We start from the raw sequence: 19,190 nt of genomic DNA, 5'->3' as shown, positions 1-19,190 counted from the left end.
TTTAGTTCACTGCCTGTGTGTTGAATAGCAATCACAAGGAACTTCCAAGCTCTGTTCTCAGTGGTGAAGAGCCTACACCCAAGAAACCACGTGGCCCAACATCTAAATGGGTGCTCAATCCCAGGCCCAAGCAGAGACTCGATGGTAACATTAGCTGTATGAATAAGTGAGACCACACAAAGTCCCCTTCCTTTCTGTTTACTCATGTTTGATTTGAAACCTACACATACCCCACTAGCACTCACACATGTACTCCCAACTATGCTTTTGCCTGGACTCTGCTGCCCAGTTTGGATCTCTAGACACTGACTCACTTAACTGGTTTTTCAGCCCGTCTTTTTTTCTAATTTGAAGCAAAATTCTGGACTCTGACCTGGATTTTATGCCCTAATGGTGTTTTTCTATATAATTACCCACATACTGGCATAATCTAGATACTCTGAATATGGACAGAATTGAAATCTTTAATCCTTACACACTCAAAATCCTTCACCTTCCATGGGCAGCTTTGTACTGCTATTGCTCAGGAGCCAGAAATGACCTTAATCCTAAGACTAACGGCCAATAGAGCCAAGAATCCTAATATTGGAGGATTCATCAAGGTTGTGTTATTCCTATATTTCAAGCTCATAATCATCATTTCTCAGTAAAGTGATCCATACCACCAACCATCATTTAATAAACTATCTGCCACTAAGGCGTACCATTTCATAACATTTTTATTCTTAGCCCATAAGCCTCAACAAAAGTAGATCATTCCATATTCCATTTCCAGAAATCTATTTTCTCACCCAAGAGAAAGGAACAAGTCTTCCTCCTGGCAAGGTCAGAAAGTAAACAAGCACAGTGGCTGTGATGGTAGTCTTGAAAGGGAAGTGGCCTCAACAGAAGGAAAAGCATTTGGGACCAACCCACAGCCCTGGTCATTGCAGGAACCGGCAAGAAAATAGAAAGGGGCCATTAAATTTGGTGTGAGTCTTGGAATAGGTATTACACGTCTCTGTTGCCAAAATAAAATTAGGGGGAAAAAAGACACTCACCTGCTGGCAGTTTCCTTTGTATATGTCAGTTTCTAAGGAAAACAAAGATAAAAATGACTCTGTGAGTTAATGACAGTTATTAAGCAGTAAATGAAATTTATTGCATAGAAAACACTAATGCCCTAACATTATGTTGTTCTTTTATAAATCTATGCTGTTATTTTCTATGGTTAGACAAATAGTTAAAGCAAGGTACTAACAATGCCAAGTTTGTTTGGGGACTGTGGGAATGTCCTGGCGCTCAGTCTCTGTTTATGTTTCCAAAAGTTCTTGTGCTTTTTTTTAATGGGCACAAATTAACGGACTTTACTTGTTAATCATTCCAAAAAGATCTACAAATTGGAGATTGGTAGAGTTCTACTTTAACCTTCCATGGACTGAGAATCAAAGTTTTTTGTCATCTAACATATTTATAGAAACTCTTATACTAGAATAATATAAACATGTGGATAAAATAAATGCTAAATCTGTTTCTCCAGAATTCAGGCAAAAAAGATACACTGTACCAATAATTGGATTATTCCTCTGGGGCATTCCAAAGCAAATTGTTCTTAAGTTTCCTGTAAATTAGTGGTTTTATTTTGAGACCAATATAATACAAAGAACACTAACTTAGAAGACCTAGTTTCAAGTCCTATTTTCTCTTGCTTGGTAATGGAGGCAAAACCCAAAATCCTTCACTTTCTCATCTGTAAAATGGAGAAACTATTATTCTAAATAACTCTCCTGATATTTATAAATAACCCACTGCTCTCTGACTCTACAAACTCTCCTAGAATAATCTCAGCCACTCTAAATGCTTTCAATTACTACCTCAAGCCTGGTGACTCCTACAAGCTATATTTATAACTCAGACCACTCTCCTTGGATTCATACCTAAATGCCAGGCAATTCACATTTCACAGGTGGCTCAAAACACATTCAAAAGTGAACTCAATCTCCCGCCTACATCTACAAAACTGCTTCTCTGCCTGAGTTCTTGTTCTTAGTCATCCAAACCAGAAACAGGGAGGTTTCCCAGGCCATTTCCTCAACCTCTCACACTCCCATTCAACCTATCACAGAGTCCTGCTAATCTTTTTCCCTATTTGTATCCCTCATGCTTCCTTTCTGTGTCTCATGTCTAGTTAGGACCCTCAATTCCTCAGACATGGAGTAGTAACTAGTCTCCCTGATCCCTTTAATCCACCCCATAGTGTACAGAAAGCATAATGACCTTTTTAAAATCCAAAACTGTCCAATCAGCCGTGACTCGCCTACTTAGAACCCCTCAATGATTTCCTATCATCCGCAGAGTTATGTACTCTTAGAGTCTGATCTCCTGTCACTTCTTATCTACCCTCTGGTATGTTGGCCTAAGTCATTCCCTACAAACATTTGGCTTATGCTGTCCCCTCTGCCTGGACTGTTCCTCCCAAACTCCTCCTCACTCAGCTAACTTGTACTTGTTATTTAAGAGTCAATCCAGGTGACATATCACCCCCTTGTCTGCATGTCGTACTAAATTGTCACTGAAAGTATACTTCCAATGCCTTCTAATCTTACCTTCCTAAAATTTCCACTTGTGAAAAATACCTTCCAATGTAACATCACAAGAAACTGTTGTATATCAGGGAACACTATATCAAAAACTAATGATGTACTGTATGGTGACTTAACATAGCATAATAATAAAAAAAAAAAGCTGTTGTATGGTAATACTAACTCTATATCATATATATTTGTTGCTCTGTCTGCTAATGCTTTATTATGGACACAACTGAGATGGACAACACTGATGTAAATGTGAGTGTGTGTAGATATGTGTATGTGTATTCTTTTTCACTGAATAGCTATTCCATATTAGCAAATTTGGCAATATTCCATATTACAAAATTTAGCAGTTTGCAAAGGTGGAATGACTGAGAAGGGAGGCCCAATGGTAAACGGGAAAAAACATAAACTTTTTTAAAAAGAGAAGTCGGTTTGAATTTAAGTTCCAGCCCATCTGGTTTTGTAATCTAGAATAAGGAATAACTCTGATGCTTAATGTCCTTATCTATAAATTGGGGATATTAGTATCTCCTTGTAGGTTTGTTGTTTATTAAATATAATGTTTTAATGGGCTTACTATGTGGCCTGGTACATGGAATATACTAAATAACTGGTAGCTATTCTCATAATCATTAATATTGAAGAGTTAAAAATGTGACAGAAGACTCTCTCTCAAATAAATAAATAAAAATCTTTTAAAAAATGTGACAGAATTGGGGCATCTGGGTGGCTCAGTCATTAAGCATCTGCCTTCAGCTCAGGTCATAATCCCACAGTCCTGGGATTGAGCCCCGCATCGGGCTCCCTGTTCAGCGGGAAGCCTGCTTCTCCCTCTCCCACTCCCCCTGCTTGTGTTCCCTTGCTCACTGTCTCTCTGTGTCAAATAAATAAAATCTTAAAAAACATTACATAAAATTTTAAAATTTTAAATGTGACAGAAGAAAAAAATGTAACACCTTGGCTTAAAATGTGAGTTACTATGATTAAAAGTTGAGTACATTTTATCATTTTTATTTTTTTTAAAGATATTTTTTATTTATTTATTTGACAGAGAGACAGAGAGCACAGGTAGGCAGAGGGGCAGGCAGAGGGAAAGGGAGAAGCAGGCTCTCCGCTGAGCAGGGAGCCCAATGCGGGGCTCGACCCCAGGACCCTGGGATCATGACCTGAGCCGAAGGCAGTCGCTTAACTGAGCCACCCAGGTGCCCCAAAAGTTGAGTACATTTTAAAACACACAAAAATCGAAATAAGTCAGTCAGAGAAAGACATGTATCATATGATCTCACTGATATGAGGAGTTCTTAATCTCAGGAAACAAACTGAGGTTTGCTGGAGTGGTAGGGGGTGGGAGGGATGGGGTGGCTGGGTGACAGACATTGGGGAGGGTATGTGCTATGGTGAGCACTGTGAATTGTGTAAGACTATTGAATCACAGACCTGTACCTCTGAAACAAATAATACATTATATGTTTAAAAAAAAAGAAGAAGAAGAAGAAGATAGTAGGAAGGGAAAAATGAAGGGGGGGAATTGGAGGGGGAGACAAACCATGAGAAACTATGGACTCTGAGAAACAAACTGAGGGTTCTAGAGGGGAGGGGGGTGGAGGGATGGGTTAGCCAGGTGATGGGTATTAAAGAGGGCACATACTGAATGGAGCACTGGATGTTATACACAAACTATGAATCATGGAACACTACATCAAAAACTAATGATGTAATGTATGGTGATTAACATAACATAATAAAAAAAATTAAAAAAAAACCACACAAAAACCTGCACAACTTCAAAATGTTTATAACCCTGCAAAATTTGCCTTGTGTCCACCCATATTTATCAGACCATATTTCTCTCCCCAGTTTGCCTCTAGGTAATAAGATCATCCCAATGTAGGACCAAATGTTGAAAGAAATTAATAGCATGCCTCTACTAGAAATAAAATTTTCAAAGTAGAAAGAATCGGATGATATATTGTACTACTTTAAGATGTACTAATCTAATTCTACTAGACTCAAAATCAAAGCTCAGAGTTATTCAGTCAATAATTCTTCCCTTAGTCTCTCTAAGGTATATAATACTTAAAACAAGTATTTAAGATAATATTTGTAAAAGTTTCTAAATTGCAGCAAATAGGAAAAAGACATTGCAATTATTGCTTATATACTTTATTTCAACAAATATCTATTACATATTTACTTTATCACAGGAATGCAAAATGATAAATCATGACATAATCCTTGCTCTTCAGCTCATAGTCTAGTAGAAGAAGTCACACACACAACTAATAATAATAAAATGCAAGTGGTACAACATTAAAGAATTATGGGAGCTCAAAGAATTATGGGAGTTAAATCTGTGAAACTGGGGGTTGATTCCTCATAAGGAAGGTTACATTTGAGCTGAAGACAGTTAGGACTCAAACAGATGGACAAAGATATATACAGGGCATATCAGACAGCACGAGCAATTTGCCACATATATCTAAACAGCTTCATTTTCTTATCATGAATACGTGCATGCTATATGAATACATACATACTACATGAAAAGGGGAAGGTCCTGGGTGGCTTAGTCAGTTAAGTGTCTGACTCTTGATTTTGGCTGAGGTCATAATCTCGGGATTGTGGGATCCAGCCCAAGTGGGGCTCCACGCTCAGTGAGGAGTCTGTTTGGGATACCCTCCCTCCCCTTCTCCCTCTGCCCCTCCTCCCACTTGTACTCTCTCTCTCTAAAATAAATAAATAAATCTTAAAAAAAAGAAAAGGAGAAGGTAGGTAGGCAGGTAATTTGTCTATATGCATGCTTATTTATCCTTTGCTAAGAATAAACTAAGTCTAAAAGAAGGAGAACAAGTAAGCAAATTCACTAATTAGAATTATATTTATACTTTACTAAACATTTATTCAATGAATTACAACTTCTATCCTAACTAGTGTCATTGGTAGCTACCCTGAATTGATAATATGCAAAATTTTGGCAAGAATGCTCGAATCTCACAGATTTATATTCTTAGCCTAAACCATTGCTGAGTATTATTTCCAAATATTTACATTTATAAACATAAGCCTGAGGCTCTTACTGGCTTGACAATGTTTATTATAATAGCCAGAGCTAGGGATATAAAGACTAAGCTATGCCCAATGGCAGCTCACTCAAGTAGCCTAATTCAACAACAAAAAGTAATGTAGGGATTTGGCATTTGCTCTTTCTACCTTCAGGCTTTAACTGTGTATAGGTGCTCCTACAATAGTCCAGCAATTCTTCCCTTGTTAGTACCCTTACCTTCATAATTAAACTTTTATGTTCCACAGACTGACTAAAATTTGTGCCCATGTCAAATATAGTTGTGATTCCATCCTCACACAAATTCATCCAGTAACGATATTCCTCACGCCCAGGAAGTCGATCCCAAAATGTCCTGAAGGCTTCCCAGACAGCTTCCTGACACACTGGAAAAGAGACAGAGAAGTATTTTATGGAAAGTTAATGCACTTTGAGGTTCTCACAATGATCATGAACCTGTTTATTCAGATTCCCAAGACACTTTTGCCCTTAGTGTCCTTTCTGGAGGAGCATGGGAATGATTCCCAGTCAAAGTTCTTCTGTTGATGTATGTCCAGTTTAAACTTTTCAGATGTGAAGAGAATTTGTACTCCCCACTCCTTGCCCTTATAGAGGGAATTAATTCACTTCCTAGTAGGCAGGGTATTTTTCCCATCTCTCAAAAAACAAACAAACAAAAAACAATCCATGTTTATGCTTTATAAAAGTGGAGATGTTGAGAATACTTCAATAGGTGAAAGAATAAACAAGCTGTGATACATCCATATGATGGAATATTATTCAGTGATAAAAAGAAATGAGGTTTCAAGCTATGAAAAGATACAGTGAAGACTTAAAAGCATACCGCTAAGTAAAGGAAGCCAATCTGAAAAAGCTACATACTATATGATTCCAATGATACGACATTCTGGAAAAGGCAAAACTATGAAAACTGTAAAAAGATCAGTGGTTCCCAGGGGTCGTGGGGAGGGAGAGATGAAGAGATGGAGCACAGTGGTTTTCTTAGGGCAAAGAAGCCATTCTGTAGGACACTGTAATAGTGGATACATGCCATTATTCATTTCTCAAAACCTATAGATTATACAACACAATGACTGAGCATACACTCCACAGAAACTATGAGCTTCAGTTAAGAATGATGTGTCAACTGTTGGTGGGAATGCAAGCCGGTGCAGCCACTCTGGAAAACAGTATGTAGGTTCCTCAAAAAGTTGAAAACAGAGCTATCCTACGACCCAGAAATTGAACTACGGGGTATTTACCCCAAAGATATAAATGTAGTGACCTGAAGGGGCACGAGCACCCCAATGTTTATAGCAGCAATGTCCACAATGCCCAAACTCTGGAAAGAGCCTAGATGTCCATCAACAGATGAATGGATAAAGAAGATGTTGTTTATATATATACAATGGAATACTATACAGCCATCAAAAAAATGATATCTTGCCATCTGCAACGACATGGATGGAACTAGAGGGTATTATGCTAAGCGAAATAAGTCAATCAGAGAAAGACAAGTATCATATGATCTTACTGATATGAGGAATTTGAGAAAAAGACAGAGGATCATAGGGGACGGGAGGGCAAAATGAAACAAGATGAAACCAGAGAGGGAGACAAACCGTAAGAGACTCTTAATCTCAGGAAACAAACTGAGGGTTGCTGGAGTGGAGGGGGGTGGGAGGGCTGGGATGGCTGAGTGATGGACACTGGGGAGGCTGTGTATTGTGTAAGACTGATGAATCACAGACCTGTACCCCTGAAACAAATAATACATTATATGTTAATAAAAAGAAAAAAAAAATAATGATGTGTCAAGGGCCTCCTGGGTGGCTCAGTCAGTTAAGCGTCTGCCTTTGGCTCAGGTCATGATCCCAGGGTCCTGGGATAGAGCCCCGAGTTGGGCTCCCTACTTTTCCCTCTCCTCCCTGCTTGTGCTCTCTATTGCTCTCTCTGTCTCTCTCTCTCAAATAAATAAATAAAATCTTAAAAAAAAAAGAATGATGTGTCAATATTGGCTCATCAATTGTAACAAATGTATTACACTAACACAAAATGCTAACGAGAGGGTAAAATGTGTGTAAAGAAGAGTGACAGTATAGGTAACTCTCTGGACTTTCTGCTCAATTTTTCTGTAAACCTTAAACTTCTCTAAAAATTAAAATCTATTAACTAAAAAAAAAAAAAAAAAGACAAGAGTAGAGAATAAACTGGTGGTTGCCAGAGCGGTAGGTGGTAAGGGGATGAACAAAACGGGTGAAGGGGAGTGAGAGATACAGGGTTCCAGCTATGGGATGAATAAGTCACAGGAATAAAAGGAACAGTATAAGGAACACAGCCAATGGTATTATAATAGTATTGTATGGTAACAGATGGTAGCTACACTTCTGGTGAGCACCGCATAATGTAGAATCTCATGGAATCACTATGTCACTATGTTGTACACCTGAAACTAATGTAACATTGTGTGTCAATTACATTCAAAAGAAATTTTTTTTAAAGATAGAACTAAAAAACAAAACAACACAAAAAACCATGATATTCCAAAGAAATGTACTGCTATATCAAAATAAAAACTAATTCAATCTATCTGCTAAATTATTCCACAGGATCAAATCTGAAAGGATGCTAAACAGGCTGTCTGCACATTTTGTACAGCACTAAGTGTATTGCTATCCTGCAACCATTTCACTGGCCAAATGCCAGACACTGTGGACAATAGATAGACTGAGATGGAAGGGAAGAGGAACAGAGCACTGAGGGAGAAAGATGGATGCAAATGCACAGAAATCAAGACCATTATTTTTCATCTCAAGAAAACTGAATGCTTATCCAGTAGCATATGGAGGTGGAGCCCCTGAACTCATAGAGTTGGAAGATCTAACTAAATTCTAGCCCTAGACTTACCGTGTACTAGCTTCATAACCACAAGTAACTTACCTAGCCATTCAATGCTTCAATGTACTCATCTCTCTTATTTAACTGGATGAATCATTACTGACTTACCAACTACCTGTGAGAGTATTTTATAAACACCTTAGTGCTACATGAATATCAATGTCATCATCATAATGGATCTGGTTGTCTCACAGTTGTTTGATGGAAGAAGATAATCTAAGCCAAAAAACAAGCCTTAAGCTTTAACAGGGAGGAAAATATATGAATATTTAAAGTTTCTCTATCAATTGATTTTTCAGGGTTAAAATGAACCTTTGTTTGCAAACTTAGTTTTCTCTTTCAGTGAACTAACTGCATCCTTATCATTGCTCTTCAGAACTTCTGATCCTACAGCATACAGAAGAATCCAGCCAAGGTTGACTGCAGCAGAGCTGACCACCTATAGATTCAGAATTCTTCCTTGCTTTTTTTTTTAAGATTGATTTTATTTATTTATTTATTTATTTGACAGAGACAGACACAGTGAGAGAGGGAACACAAGCAGGGGGAGTGGGAAAGGGAGAAGTAGGCTTCCCGCCGAGCAGGAAGCCCGATGTGGGGCTCAATCCCAGGACCCTGGGATCATGACCTGAGCCAAAGGCAGACACTTAACGACTGAGCCACCCAGGCACCCCTCTTCCTTGCTTAAAACTTCTACATGAAAATTTAGTGCCCACCAGAAGACAATGCAAAGGTGAAAGGTGAAAATTGGAGTTGGTAAAAACAAATAAAAAATGAATGTCTCTAAGGTCTAGTTATGAAAAGGTGATTCAAAGAAATTATAAAAAATATTATAAGACTGAATAACTATATATCTATAAAGAAAGAAAAAATAAATCTCAATAACTTATTTACAATATATACAAAAATAATTTGAAATGTGTAAGCTAATATTATAGAGGTTCTAAAAGAAAACACAGAAGAATATCTGTATAACTTGAGAACAGGCAAAGATTTCACAGACAGAACATAGAAAGCAACAACTACAAAAGAAAAAAGAATTACAATTTATCAAAACTAACAATTACTCATGAAAGATACTATTAATAAAAAATGGATAGGCAAGCCATACTTCTGGCAGAAAATATTCAAAATACATATAACTGGTATTTAGGATAAAAAATTTCTACAACTGTCTAATGAAAAGGCAAACAATCCAATTTTTAAAACATATAAAAGACTGGAACAAACACTTTACAAAGGAAGTTTATGTGAAAAAGTGCTATCATTCATCTTCAGAGAAATGCAAATTAAAGCATCTGCACATGAATCATTAACATTGTTAAAATGGTAGTATCTCCAAATTGATCTACAGATCGAATGCAATCCTATCTGAACACTGGTTGACTTCTTTATAGAAATTGACAAGCTAATTCTAAAATTCACATGGAATTACAATGAACCTAGAATAACCCAAACAATTTTGGAAAAGAACAAATAGATAAGCTGGACTTTATCAAAATCAACAACTTTAGTGCATGGAAGACACCATCAAGAAAGTGAAAAGACAACCCACAGAATGAGAAAAAATACTTTCAAATCATTTTCTGTTAAGAAACTTGTATCTAGAATATATAAAGAACTGTTACAACTCAATAATAAAAAAAAATGATAAATAGGGAAGGATCTAAAGATATTCTTGGAAAGAAGATATTCAAATGACCAAAAAGCAAATAAAAAGATGTTCAGTGTTACTATCATTAAAGAAACATAAATCAAAACCAGGGGATGTGATTTCACACCTACTAGGATGGTTGTGATTTTTGTTTTTAAATCATAGTGCCAGCAAAGATGTAAAGAAATCAGAATCTCACATTCTGCTGTTAGGAATTTAAGATGGTACAGCTACTTTAGAAAGTAGTATCTGGCAGTTCCTCATATGGTTAAACATAGTTACCATATAACCCAGAAATTCTACTCCTAGGTATATACCCAAATAATTGAAAACATCCCAAATGCCCAACAACTGACAAAAGGATAAACGAAACATGTATCCATATAAGAAAATACTATTTGGCCATAAAAAAATAAACTACTGATGCATACTACATCAAAGAATGTTGAAAACATTATGCAAAGTGAAAGAAGCCAGTCACAAAAGACCACGTATTACATTATCTCATTTATCTGACATATCCATAATAGATAACTCTAGAAATAAAAAGTAGGTTCATGGTTGCTTAGGCCTGGGGAGAGGGATAGAGGAAATAGAGGGATAAGAGAGTGATGACTAAAGGGTGTGAGGTTTCTTTTTGAGGTGATGAAATGTTCTTAAACTCAGTGTGATAATGGTTGCACATTTCTGTGAATATACTAGAAAACCATTGAATTCTATACATTAAATGGATGAATTGTATGGTATGTGAATTATGTCTCAATAAAACTGAAAAAGTAATTCTGTCCAGAAAGGTAATACATCCTTATTCAACCAATGGCTTTGCAGCTGGGAGCTATCTGACAAGAACATCCAATTAACTAACATGGAATATAGAATTCAGAACACGTACATTTTAATAGAGGGGAATTGGTGGGGCTGGCGAAGGAGCCTGGAGCTCTCATGCAGCGCAGAGAGGGAAAAATCTAGATAGGACACTGTAGCCAGTAGAGAAAAGAGTAAAATCAGCACGATCCCAGAGAAAGAGGTACTAGGAAGGGCAAAACTCCACCAGACAATTGCCACATACTTCACTATGGCCTAGAAGTAGACCTGTTCTGAAATCCCAACCTTGTCAAATAATTTTTATATAGCCTTTAGTGACTGTTGAAAATTTTTGAGATGATAGGTGATCTACGAATGCCTCTCTGTGGCAGAGAAAACCTGCCCTGCAAACTGCTGGAGGAAGGCAAAATGTGATGACAATATTCTGAAGAAAGCAATGCCTGTATTTAATCTGTCTTTAATCCTGTTCCTAAGGATCAGGCTGTGCGTATTATCCAGTACACAAAAATCCAGTATGGAACAAAGTCTTTTTTTTAGGGTATTTTCCTCTCAAAGTCATGGTGCACAAAGCATATGGAACAATTTGGTGCAATAAGGCAAGAAATAAAAGGCATATAAATTGGAAGATGAGAAATAAAATTATCTTTATTTGCAAATAAAATAATCATCTATGTAGAAAACCTTAAGGAATACACAAAAAAGCTACTAAAACTAATAAATGAATTTAGCATGTTACAGAATAAAAGGTCAATATACAAAAAGCAGTTGTATGCCTATATACTAGGATGGAATAATTAGAAATTAAAATAACATTAACAATGGCATGAAAAAAAGTAAAACAGATAAATCTGATAAAAAAAGACATGTAAGACCTATACACTGAAAATTACAAAATGCTGCCAAGAGAAATTGAAGAAGACCTAAATAAATGGAGGGATATGTCACATTCATAGATTAGAACACTCAATATTTTTAAGATGACAATTCTTCCCAAATTGATTCAATCTTCCCAACAGATTCAACACAATTCCAATCAATATTCCCAGCAGCCCTTTTTGTAGAAGATGGCAAGCTGATTCTAATATTTATATGAAAAACAAAGGACCTAGCATAACCAAGCAAATCTGAAAAAAGGAAGAACAAAGTTGAGGAACTTTCCCTGTTAAAGACTTATTGTAATCAAGACAGCATGGTATTGGCATAAAAATAGACAAAGAGATCAGTAGAAGAGAATGAAGAGTGAAGCAGCAGACCCACCATATACAGAAGACCAGTTTCCAACAAACGTGCAAAGGCAAGAAAGGATCTTTTTTTTAAGATTTTTTTTTTATTTATTTAGAGAGAGAGCACATGAGCAGGGGAATGGGCAGAGGGAGAGACAGAGTCTCGAGGAGACTCCATGCCCAGCACGGAGCCGGAGTGGGGCTCAATTCCACAACCCTGAGATCATGACCTGAACTTAAATCAAGAGTCAGATGCCTAGGGTGCCTGGGTGGCTCAGTTGGTTAAGCAACTGCCTTCGGCTCAGGTCATGATCCTGGAGTCCCTGGATAGAGTCCCACATCAGGCTCCCTGCTCGGCAGGGAGTCTGCTTCTCCCTCTGACCCTCCCCCCCTCATGTGCTCTCTCTCTCTCTCTCTCTCTCATTTTCTCTGTCTCAAATAAATAAATAAAATCTTAAAAAAAAAAGAGTCAGATGCCTAACTGACTGAGCCACCCAGACGTCCCAAGGATAATCTTTTTTAATAAGTGGTGCTGTAACAATTGGCTAAGCATATGCAAAAATTTAACTTTGATCCCTATACACCATATATAAAAATTTACTCAAAGTAGATCGTAGACCTAAATATAAAACCTAAAAATTATAAAATTTCTACAGGAAAAGATAGGTGAAAATACTTGTCACTTTGGGTTAGGCAACCTTAGATATAACACCGAAGGCAAGCATGATGCTCCCCACCCCCCAAAAAAAGATAAGTTGGATTTCATCAAAATTTAAAATTTTTGTTCCTCAAAAGACATTATTAAGAAAATAAAAAGGCACACATTGGCTGAAAATGTATGCAAAATATTTATCTGACGGAGAACTTGTATTTAAAATACATGAAGAACTCTTACAATTCTATAAGACAAATGACTCAATTATTTTTTTAATGCGCAAAATATTTGAACTTGTCGCCAAAAAAGATACACAAATGGTCAATGAGCACTGAAAAAAGTGCTCAACATCATTAGCCATTAGCCATTAAGAAAATGCGTATTAAAATCACAATAAGATATCATTTAATATTCACTAGAATGGTTACAGTTTAAAAAGACTGACTATACTGAATATTGCAAGAATGTGGAAAAACTGGAACCTAATACATTGCACGTGGTACAGCCACATTGGAAAACAGTTTAGCAACTTCACAAAAGTTAAACATACACCTATAATGAGGCCCAGCTATTCCACTCCTATTAACCAACAGAAAGAAAGCATATGTTCACAGAAAAACTTAATAACAAATGTTTATAACAGCTTTCTTTATAATCACCAACAACTGAAAACAAACCAAATATCCCAAAATGTGCTATATCCCTAAAATAGACTACTCAACAATAAAAGGTAACAAACTACTGATACACAAAAAAAATCACAGATGAGTCTCAAAATAATTACACTGAGCAAGAGAAGCGAGATAAAAAAGTATATATATATAGTGATTACATTTATATACAAAAGTGTAGAAAATGCAAACAATTCATAGTGATAAAAACCAGATTAGTGGTTGCCTGAGTACCAGGATAAAGAGAAGTGCTAAGGGAGGGAGAGATTACAAAGGCAAATGAGAAAATGTTTGGAGGTGACTAATAAATTCATTATCTTGAATGCATGATGATTTCAAGGGTAAATACATTTGTCAAAACTAATCAAATAGTATAATTTAAGTACACAGCTCATAATACATCAAAGTATACATTAGTAAAGCTGTATTTCAAAAGCCCAACTACAAATATAATTTTTTAAGTGGGAGGATACTACTAACTGCATTCAATTCCAAGTACCCTAAATATCTGTTTAATTTTACAAATTAGGTTAAATGCAGTTGCTTCTTACTTAAACAAAGGTATTTTTCAAATTTGTTATTTTTCAAATCTGGCAACTGAAGCCAGATCCTCTATGAAGGAAAAATTGGGCAAACCATTAAACTAAATCAGCTTGGTAAGAAGAACTAAGATCCTTGGTTGGACACTGAATAAATCTCTCCCTCTAATTTCCACACATTTGGTTCCAAGGGCATAATCCAATTATGTCTATAAAATCTCTTCATAACCTATGCTGAAATATTCATGATCTTTCCTAATTTTCAAAAACACATTTCTCTTTACAACTGACAGTAATAGTTGTATCAACACTGTTACCATCTTGATGTGCTCGTGCCCACCCTTTGAGCTCTGTAAGGTCCCTTTCCAATGATCTCATTCATAGGATCTGTATTTTAAAATCAATTATTTAGGAATGCTTTTCTTTTTGTTGGCTTCTTTTTCAATAGGATCTCTTGAATTTATAAAGACAAGAGCAAAGAAATTAAAAGATATAACCACATTTTTTTTGCTGATCTGTTCCTATTTTTTATTTTATTTAAATTCAATTAATTAGCATATAGTATATTACTAGTTTCAGAAGTAGAGTTCAATAATTCATCAATTGCATATAACACCCAGTGCTCATCACATCACATCACATGCCCTCCTTAATGCCCATCACCCAGTTACTCCATCCCCCCACCTACCTCCCCTCCAGCAACCCTGAGTTTGTTTCCTATTGTTGAGTCTCTTATGGTCCCCCCCCCCACTCTGATTTCATCTTACTTTATTTTCTCTCCTTTCCCCTATGGTCCTCTGTTTTGTTTCTTAAATTCCACATACGACTGAAATCATATGATAATTGTCTTTCTCTGACTGACTTATTTCACTCAGCATAACACCCTCTAGTTTCATCTACATTGTTGCAAATGCTAAGATTTCATTTTTTGATGACTGAGTAATATTCCATTGTGTGTATGTATGTCTGTGTGTGTGTGTGTGTGTGTGTATATATATATATATATATATATATATCACATCACATTTTCTTTATCTGTTCATCTGTCCATGGACATCAGGGCTCTTTCCATAGTTTGGCTATTGTGGGCATTGCTGCTATAAACATTGGGGTGCACGTGCCCCTTTGGATCACTATGTTTGTATCCTTTGGGTAAATACCCAGTAGTGCAAATACTGGGTCCTAGGGTAGCTCTATTTTTAACTTCATGACCCGAGCCGAAGGCAGACGCTTAACGAGTGAGCCACCCAGGCACCCCTATTTTTAACTTTTTGAAGAACTTTCATACTCTTTTCCAGAGTGGCTGTACCAGCTTGCATTCCCACCAGCAGTGTAAGAGGTTTCCTCTTTCTCCACATCCTTGCCAACATTTGTTGTTTCCTGACTTGATATAATCCCCGCTGAGCAAAGAGCCTGATGTGGGACTCGATCCCAGGACCTCAGGATCATGACCTGAGTGGAAGGCAGACGCTCAACCGACTGAGCCACCCAGGCATCCCTATAACCACATTTCTTAAATGGTTATTTCCTCTTCACTATTTAACCAACAGCTATTTAGATATTCTGATCTATTTATTTTGAAAGTAAAAATCCAGGTAGTAGAAATCATATTTTGATAAGTTATAAACTGTCATTCTCTTTCATCTTTAGTCCTTTATTCTCTTCCCACTCTCTTTAGAATTTGCCACTTCTGGCACGTGCCCCATACACAAAAGTCACAGTCAATGGATTTCCATTAAAAAAGTAAAAGGAAAGCTTATTGCTTAGTAATGTCTGATAGTACCAAAATAAAATCAAGAGATACAAATACCCGCTTTAAAAAAGGTGCGAAGAGAGTGCCACTTTAATAAACAAAAAATCAAATATATAAATATATGTAATATCTGGTATTTTTTTTATTTTAAAGATTTTTATTTATTTATGTGAGAGAGAGAGACAGCACGAGAGGGGGGAGGGTCAGAGGGAGAAGCAGACTCCCCGCTAAGCAGGGAGCCTGATGCGGGATTTGATCCCAGGACTCCAGGATCACGACCCGAGCTGAAGGCAGTCGCTTAACCAACTGAGCCACCCAGGCGCCCTATTTTTTTTTTTTTTTAAACACTTGCTTAGAGAGTATTATGCTGAGCGAAATAAGTCAGTCAGACAAATACCATATGATTTCACTCCTATATGGAATTTAAGAAACAAATGAGCAAAGGTTAAAAAAGAGAGAGGACAACCAAGAAACACTCTTAACTAGAGAGAATAAACTGAGGGTTGCTGGAGGGGAAGCGGGGGGAATGGGTTAAATAGGTGATGGGGATTAAGGAGTGCACTTGTTCTGATGAGCACCAGGTGCTGCATGTAAGTGTTGAATCACTTAAATCATACACTTGAAACTACTATTGCACTGTATGTTGACTAACTGGAATTTAAATAAAAACTTAAAAAAAAACTTGCTTTGAAAAAATAAATAAAAACACTCGTTTTGGTGAGGGAGGAGGAGAAGGACAAGAGGGAGGAAGGTAAAAAAGGAGAAGATAAAGTAGCAGCTTAGACTGAAGATCCGTATAGCCCAGGGCATGGAAAATTTAACTGCCCAATAAACATTTGTTGAATAAATACACAAATGAGCGAGTCTGATTTCACTACCATCTAATCATCTAATCTAAGTAGAGGTAGTTCTACTTTAGTTTACTAGCATCACATCCATCTTACGGCTTTTTAATGTCTCTTGAGCAGCAAAAAGCAAAGTCTGATTCCTTCAAATCGAAGGGACATATTATGGTCAATTAAGCAATTTTGGTTAGTAAATTTAAGAAATAGAAAAATGAATTCACATAATAAAAAGGGATTCGATCAAGGATAATACTGTTTAGTTAAAAATAAAATCCTGAGGGCACCTGGGTGGCGCAGTCAGTTAAGCATCCCACAGACGCTTGATGGTTGTGGCTCAGGCTGCGATCACAGGGTCATGAGATCGAGCCCTGCACTGGGCTCCAGCTCAGCGTGGAATCTGCTTGAGACTTTCTCCCCCTCTCCCTCTGCCTGTCCTTCCCCCAGCCCCTACCCCTCACCCCTCCATGCTCATGTGCGCTCTCTCTCTCTAAAATAAATAAAATCTTAATTAATTAATTAATTAATTAATTAAAAAATCCTAGTTCTGTTGTTTCTGGGTCGGTTGTGAGAAGGGTGATCATTTTAGACATAAAAGGTTTGTGTGTACCAACCATAGACTAGTCATCATGAATCTGCAGAATGTCCAAACTATAAAATATAGAAATTTATTATATTTTCATGTATGTAAAGTAACTAATCACCCAAATAGGTAAGTATATCATGGAAAATATATTTTGTGGGTATATTTAGCCAAATTACTTAATGACGAAGTAAAAAATAATTAAATTTTCCAGTAACATAAACTGGTATTTTTGACGTGCTTAAAAGATTTAAGCCATTTCCACTCTTAAACTTTCCTCTGAAGCTATATAAATACTGACTTTTAGCAAGTCCTTTTCCCATAGCTAATACAAAGATAATATTTGGCTCACTGTCTGGGCGCCTGGGTGGCTCACGGGCGCCTGGGTGGCTCAGTCGGTTAAGTGACTGCCTCCGGCTCAGGTCATGAGTCCCGGGATCGAGTCCCGCATCGGGCTCCCTGCTCGGCAGGGAGTCTGCTTCTCCCTCTGACCCTACCCCCCTCTCATGTGCTCTCTTTCATTCTCTCTCTCTCAGATAAACAAATAAAATCTTAAAAAAAAAAATATTTGGCTCAGTGTCTGTCTAAATTATCACAAACTTTGAATTTTCACAAGATACAACACACGTTAGAACTATGTTTGAATTGCATCATAAAGCCCCAAGGTTTGGATGTTCACTTACCTCGTACTTTAAATATTTTACATGGTTTGCCACAGCCTCTGTCACACTTTCACCCGGACAGGTTTTCACACCATTAGGAAGCAGAATAGATCGTCGTCTTCTCAGCAACCACTGTTTCTCAGTTTCTCTGTGGTCCAGAGGTAGTTTCTTTTCAGTAGAAAGAGAAGTATCTGTGGATTCTGAGTCAGTCAGGAAAAAAGGAACTGCACTCTTGGGTTCTTGGATATCTTCTAAAGACATGTAGGTTTGTGCTACAGAGTGAAAGCATAGACAAGTCTTTGGATAATGAATGAAGGTACAGTAAGAAAGGTAACAAAGAAAAACTGACTTTTGTGCCACATTTTGATTTTAAAGTCATTGCTCAGATTACAGATAGGCATGCCTAGAGGGGGAGGAGTGAGCGGTCAATTTTTCTTCCATCTAACTCCTACTCCTTTATTTCAAGATTCTTAGTTATTGAAAAAACTATATATCCAATTGCAACACAAGAAATAAGAGGAAGTAAGTCTGAAGTAGAAATTACTAAAGAAGAAAACCAAAATTATTGGAGAGATTTTAAAAGTTTAAATGAAGCAATACCAAAGACTAATAGAATAGCATTTGATTCAACTTCTTACAACAGTCATAACAAATAATGTTATTTTTAAAGAAAATATACAAATATAAGGAAAAATAACAATATAGATTTTTAAATACCTGTTAATGATGTAAGGTTTCCTTCTATCGTGACAAATATCAAATACCCAGAGAAATCTTCCCAAAATGAGGAAACATAATCATTTGGGCCAAAATCAAAGGAATGAGGAGAAGCCAAAATCCTTAACTTGAGCACCCAAAAAGACTTGAAACTTCCAGTAACGAATTATTATGGGAAAGGTCTAATATTTAAGAGTTTATGTTTGAGAACTGACATTCTAAAACCATTATAAATTAGCTTAAATAAAAATGGTGTCCTTTCAAAATACCCCTCACTTCTTTTCTGAAATAAGCAGCACAGCTATGAAAGCAGAAGAGATAAGCTAATTAGAACAGATGGGGAGAGACAATTTCTTTATTCTAATCTAGCCAGCTAAGCTCTTTACGGATGCTTTCTTTGCCTTTAACAGGCAGTCCACTTAAAAACAATGTTTCACATATAATTCACAGAGTTTTACAATTTTTCTGAATCTATCAGTTGAACCTGATACATTCACAGGTTCTCTGGGTTCTTCTAGGTTCTTCTATGATTTT

General features: G+C 36.8%; 1 protein-coding gene across 1 annotated transcript in view; it reads right to left on the bottom strand.

The window, feature by feature from the left end:
• IMPG2 (interphotoreceptor matrix proteoglycan 2) overlaps positions 1 to 18,740 on the bottom strand; it is a 77,096-nt gene extending 58,356 nt beyond the window's left edge. The window contains 6 exon segments of the mRNA XM_035728990.1: positions 1,041 to 1,072; positions 5,854 to 6,020; positions 8,912 to 8,919; positions 17,968 to 18,211; positions 18,657 to 18,701; positions 18,704 to 18,740. Coding sequence (XP_035584883.1) covers positions 1,041 to 1,072; positions 5,854 to 6,020; positions 8,912 to 8,919; positions 17,968 to 18,211; positions 18,657 to 18,701; positions 18,704 to 18,740 — 533 coding nt within the window.
• Between the last annotated feature and the right edge of the window lie 450 nt (positions 18,741 to 19,190).

This window comes from Zalophus californianus, chromosome 1 (genome assembly GCF_009762305.2).
Source record: "Zalophus californianus isolate mZalCal1 chromosome 1, mZalCal1.pri.v2, whole genome shotgun sequence".
In the NCBI taxonomy this organism is placed as follows: Eukaryota; Metazoa; Chordata; class Mammalia; order Carnivora; family Otariidae; genus Zalophus; species Zalophus californianus.
Note: the sequence above shows the minus strand (reverse complement) of the source record. Positions and strands in the feature narration are given on the sequence as shown.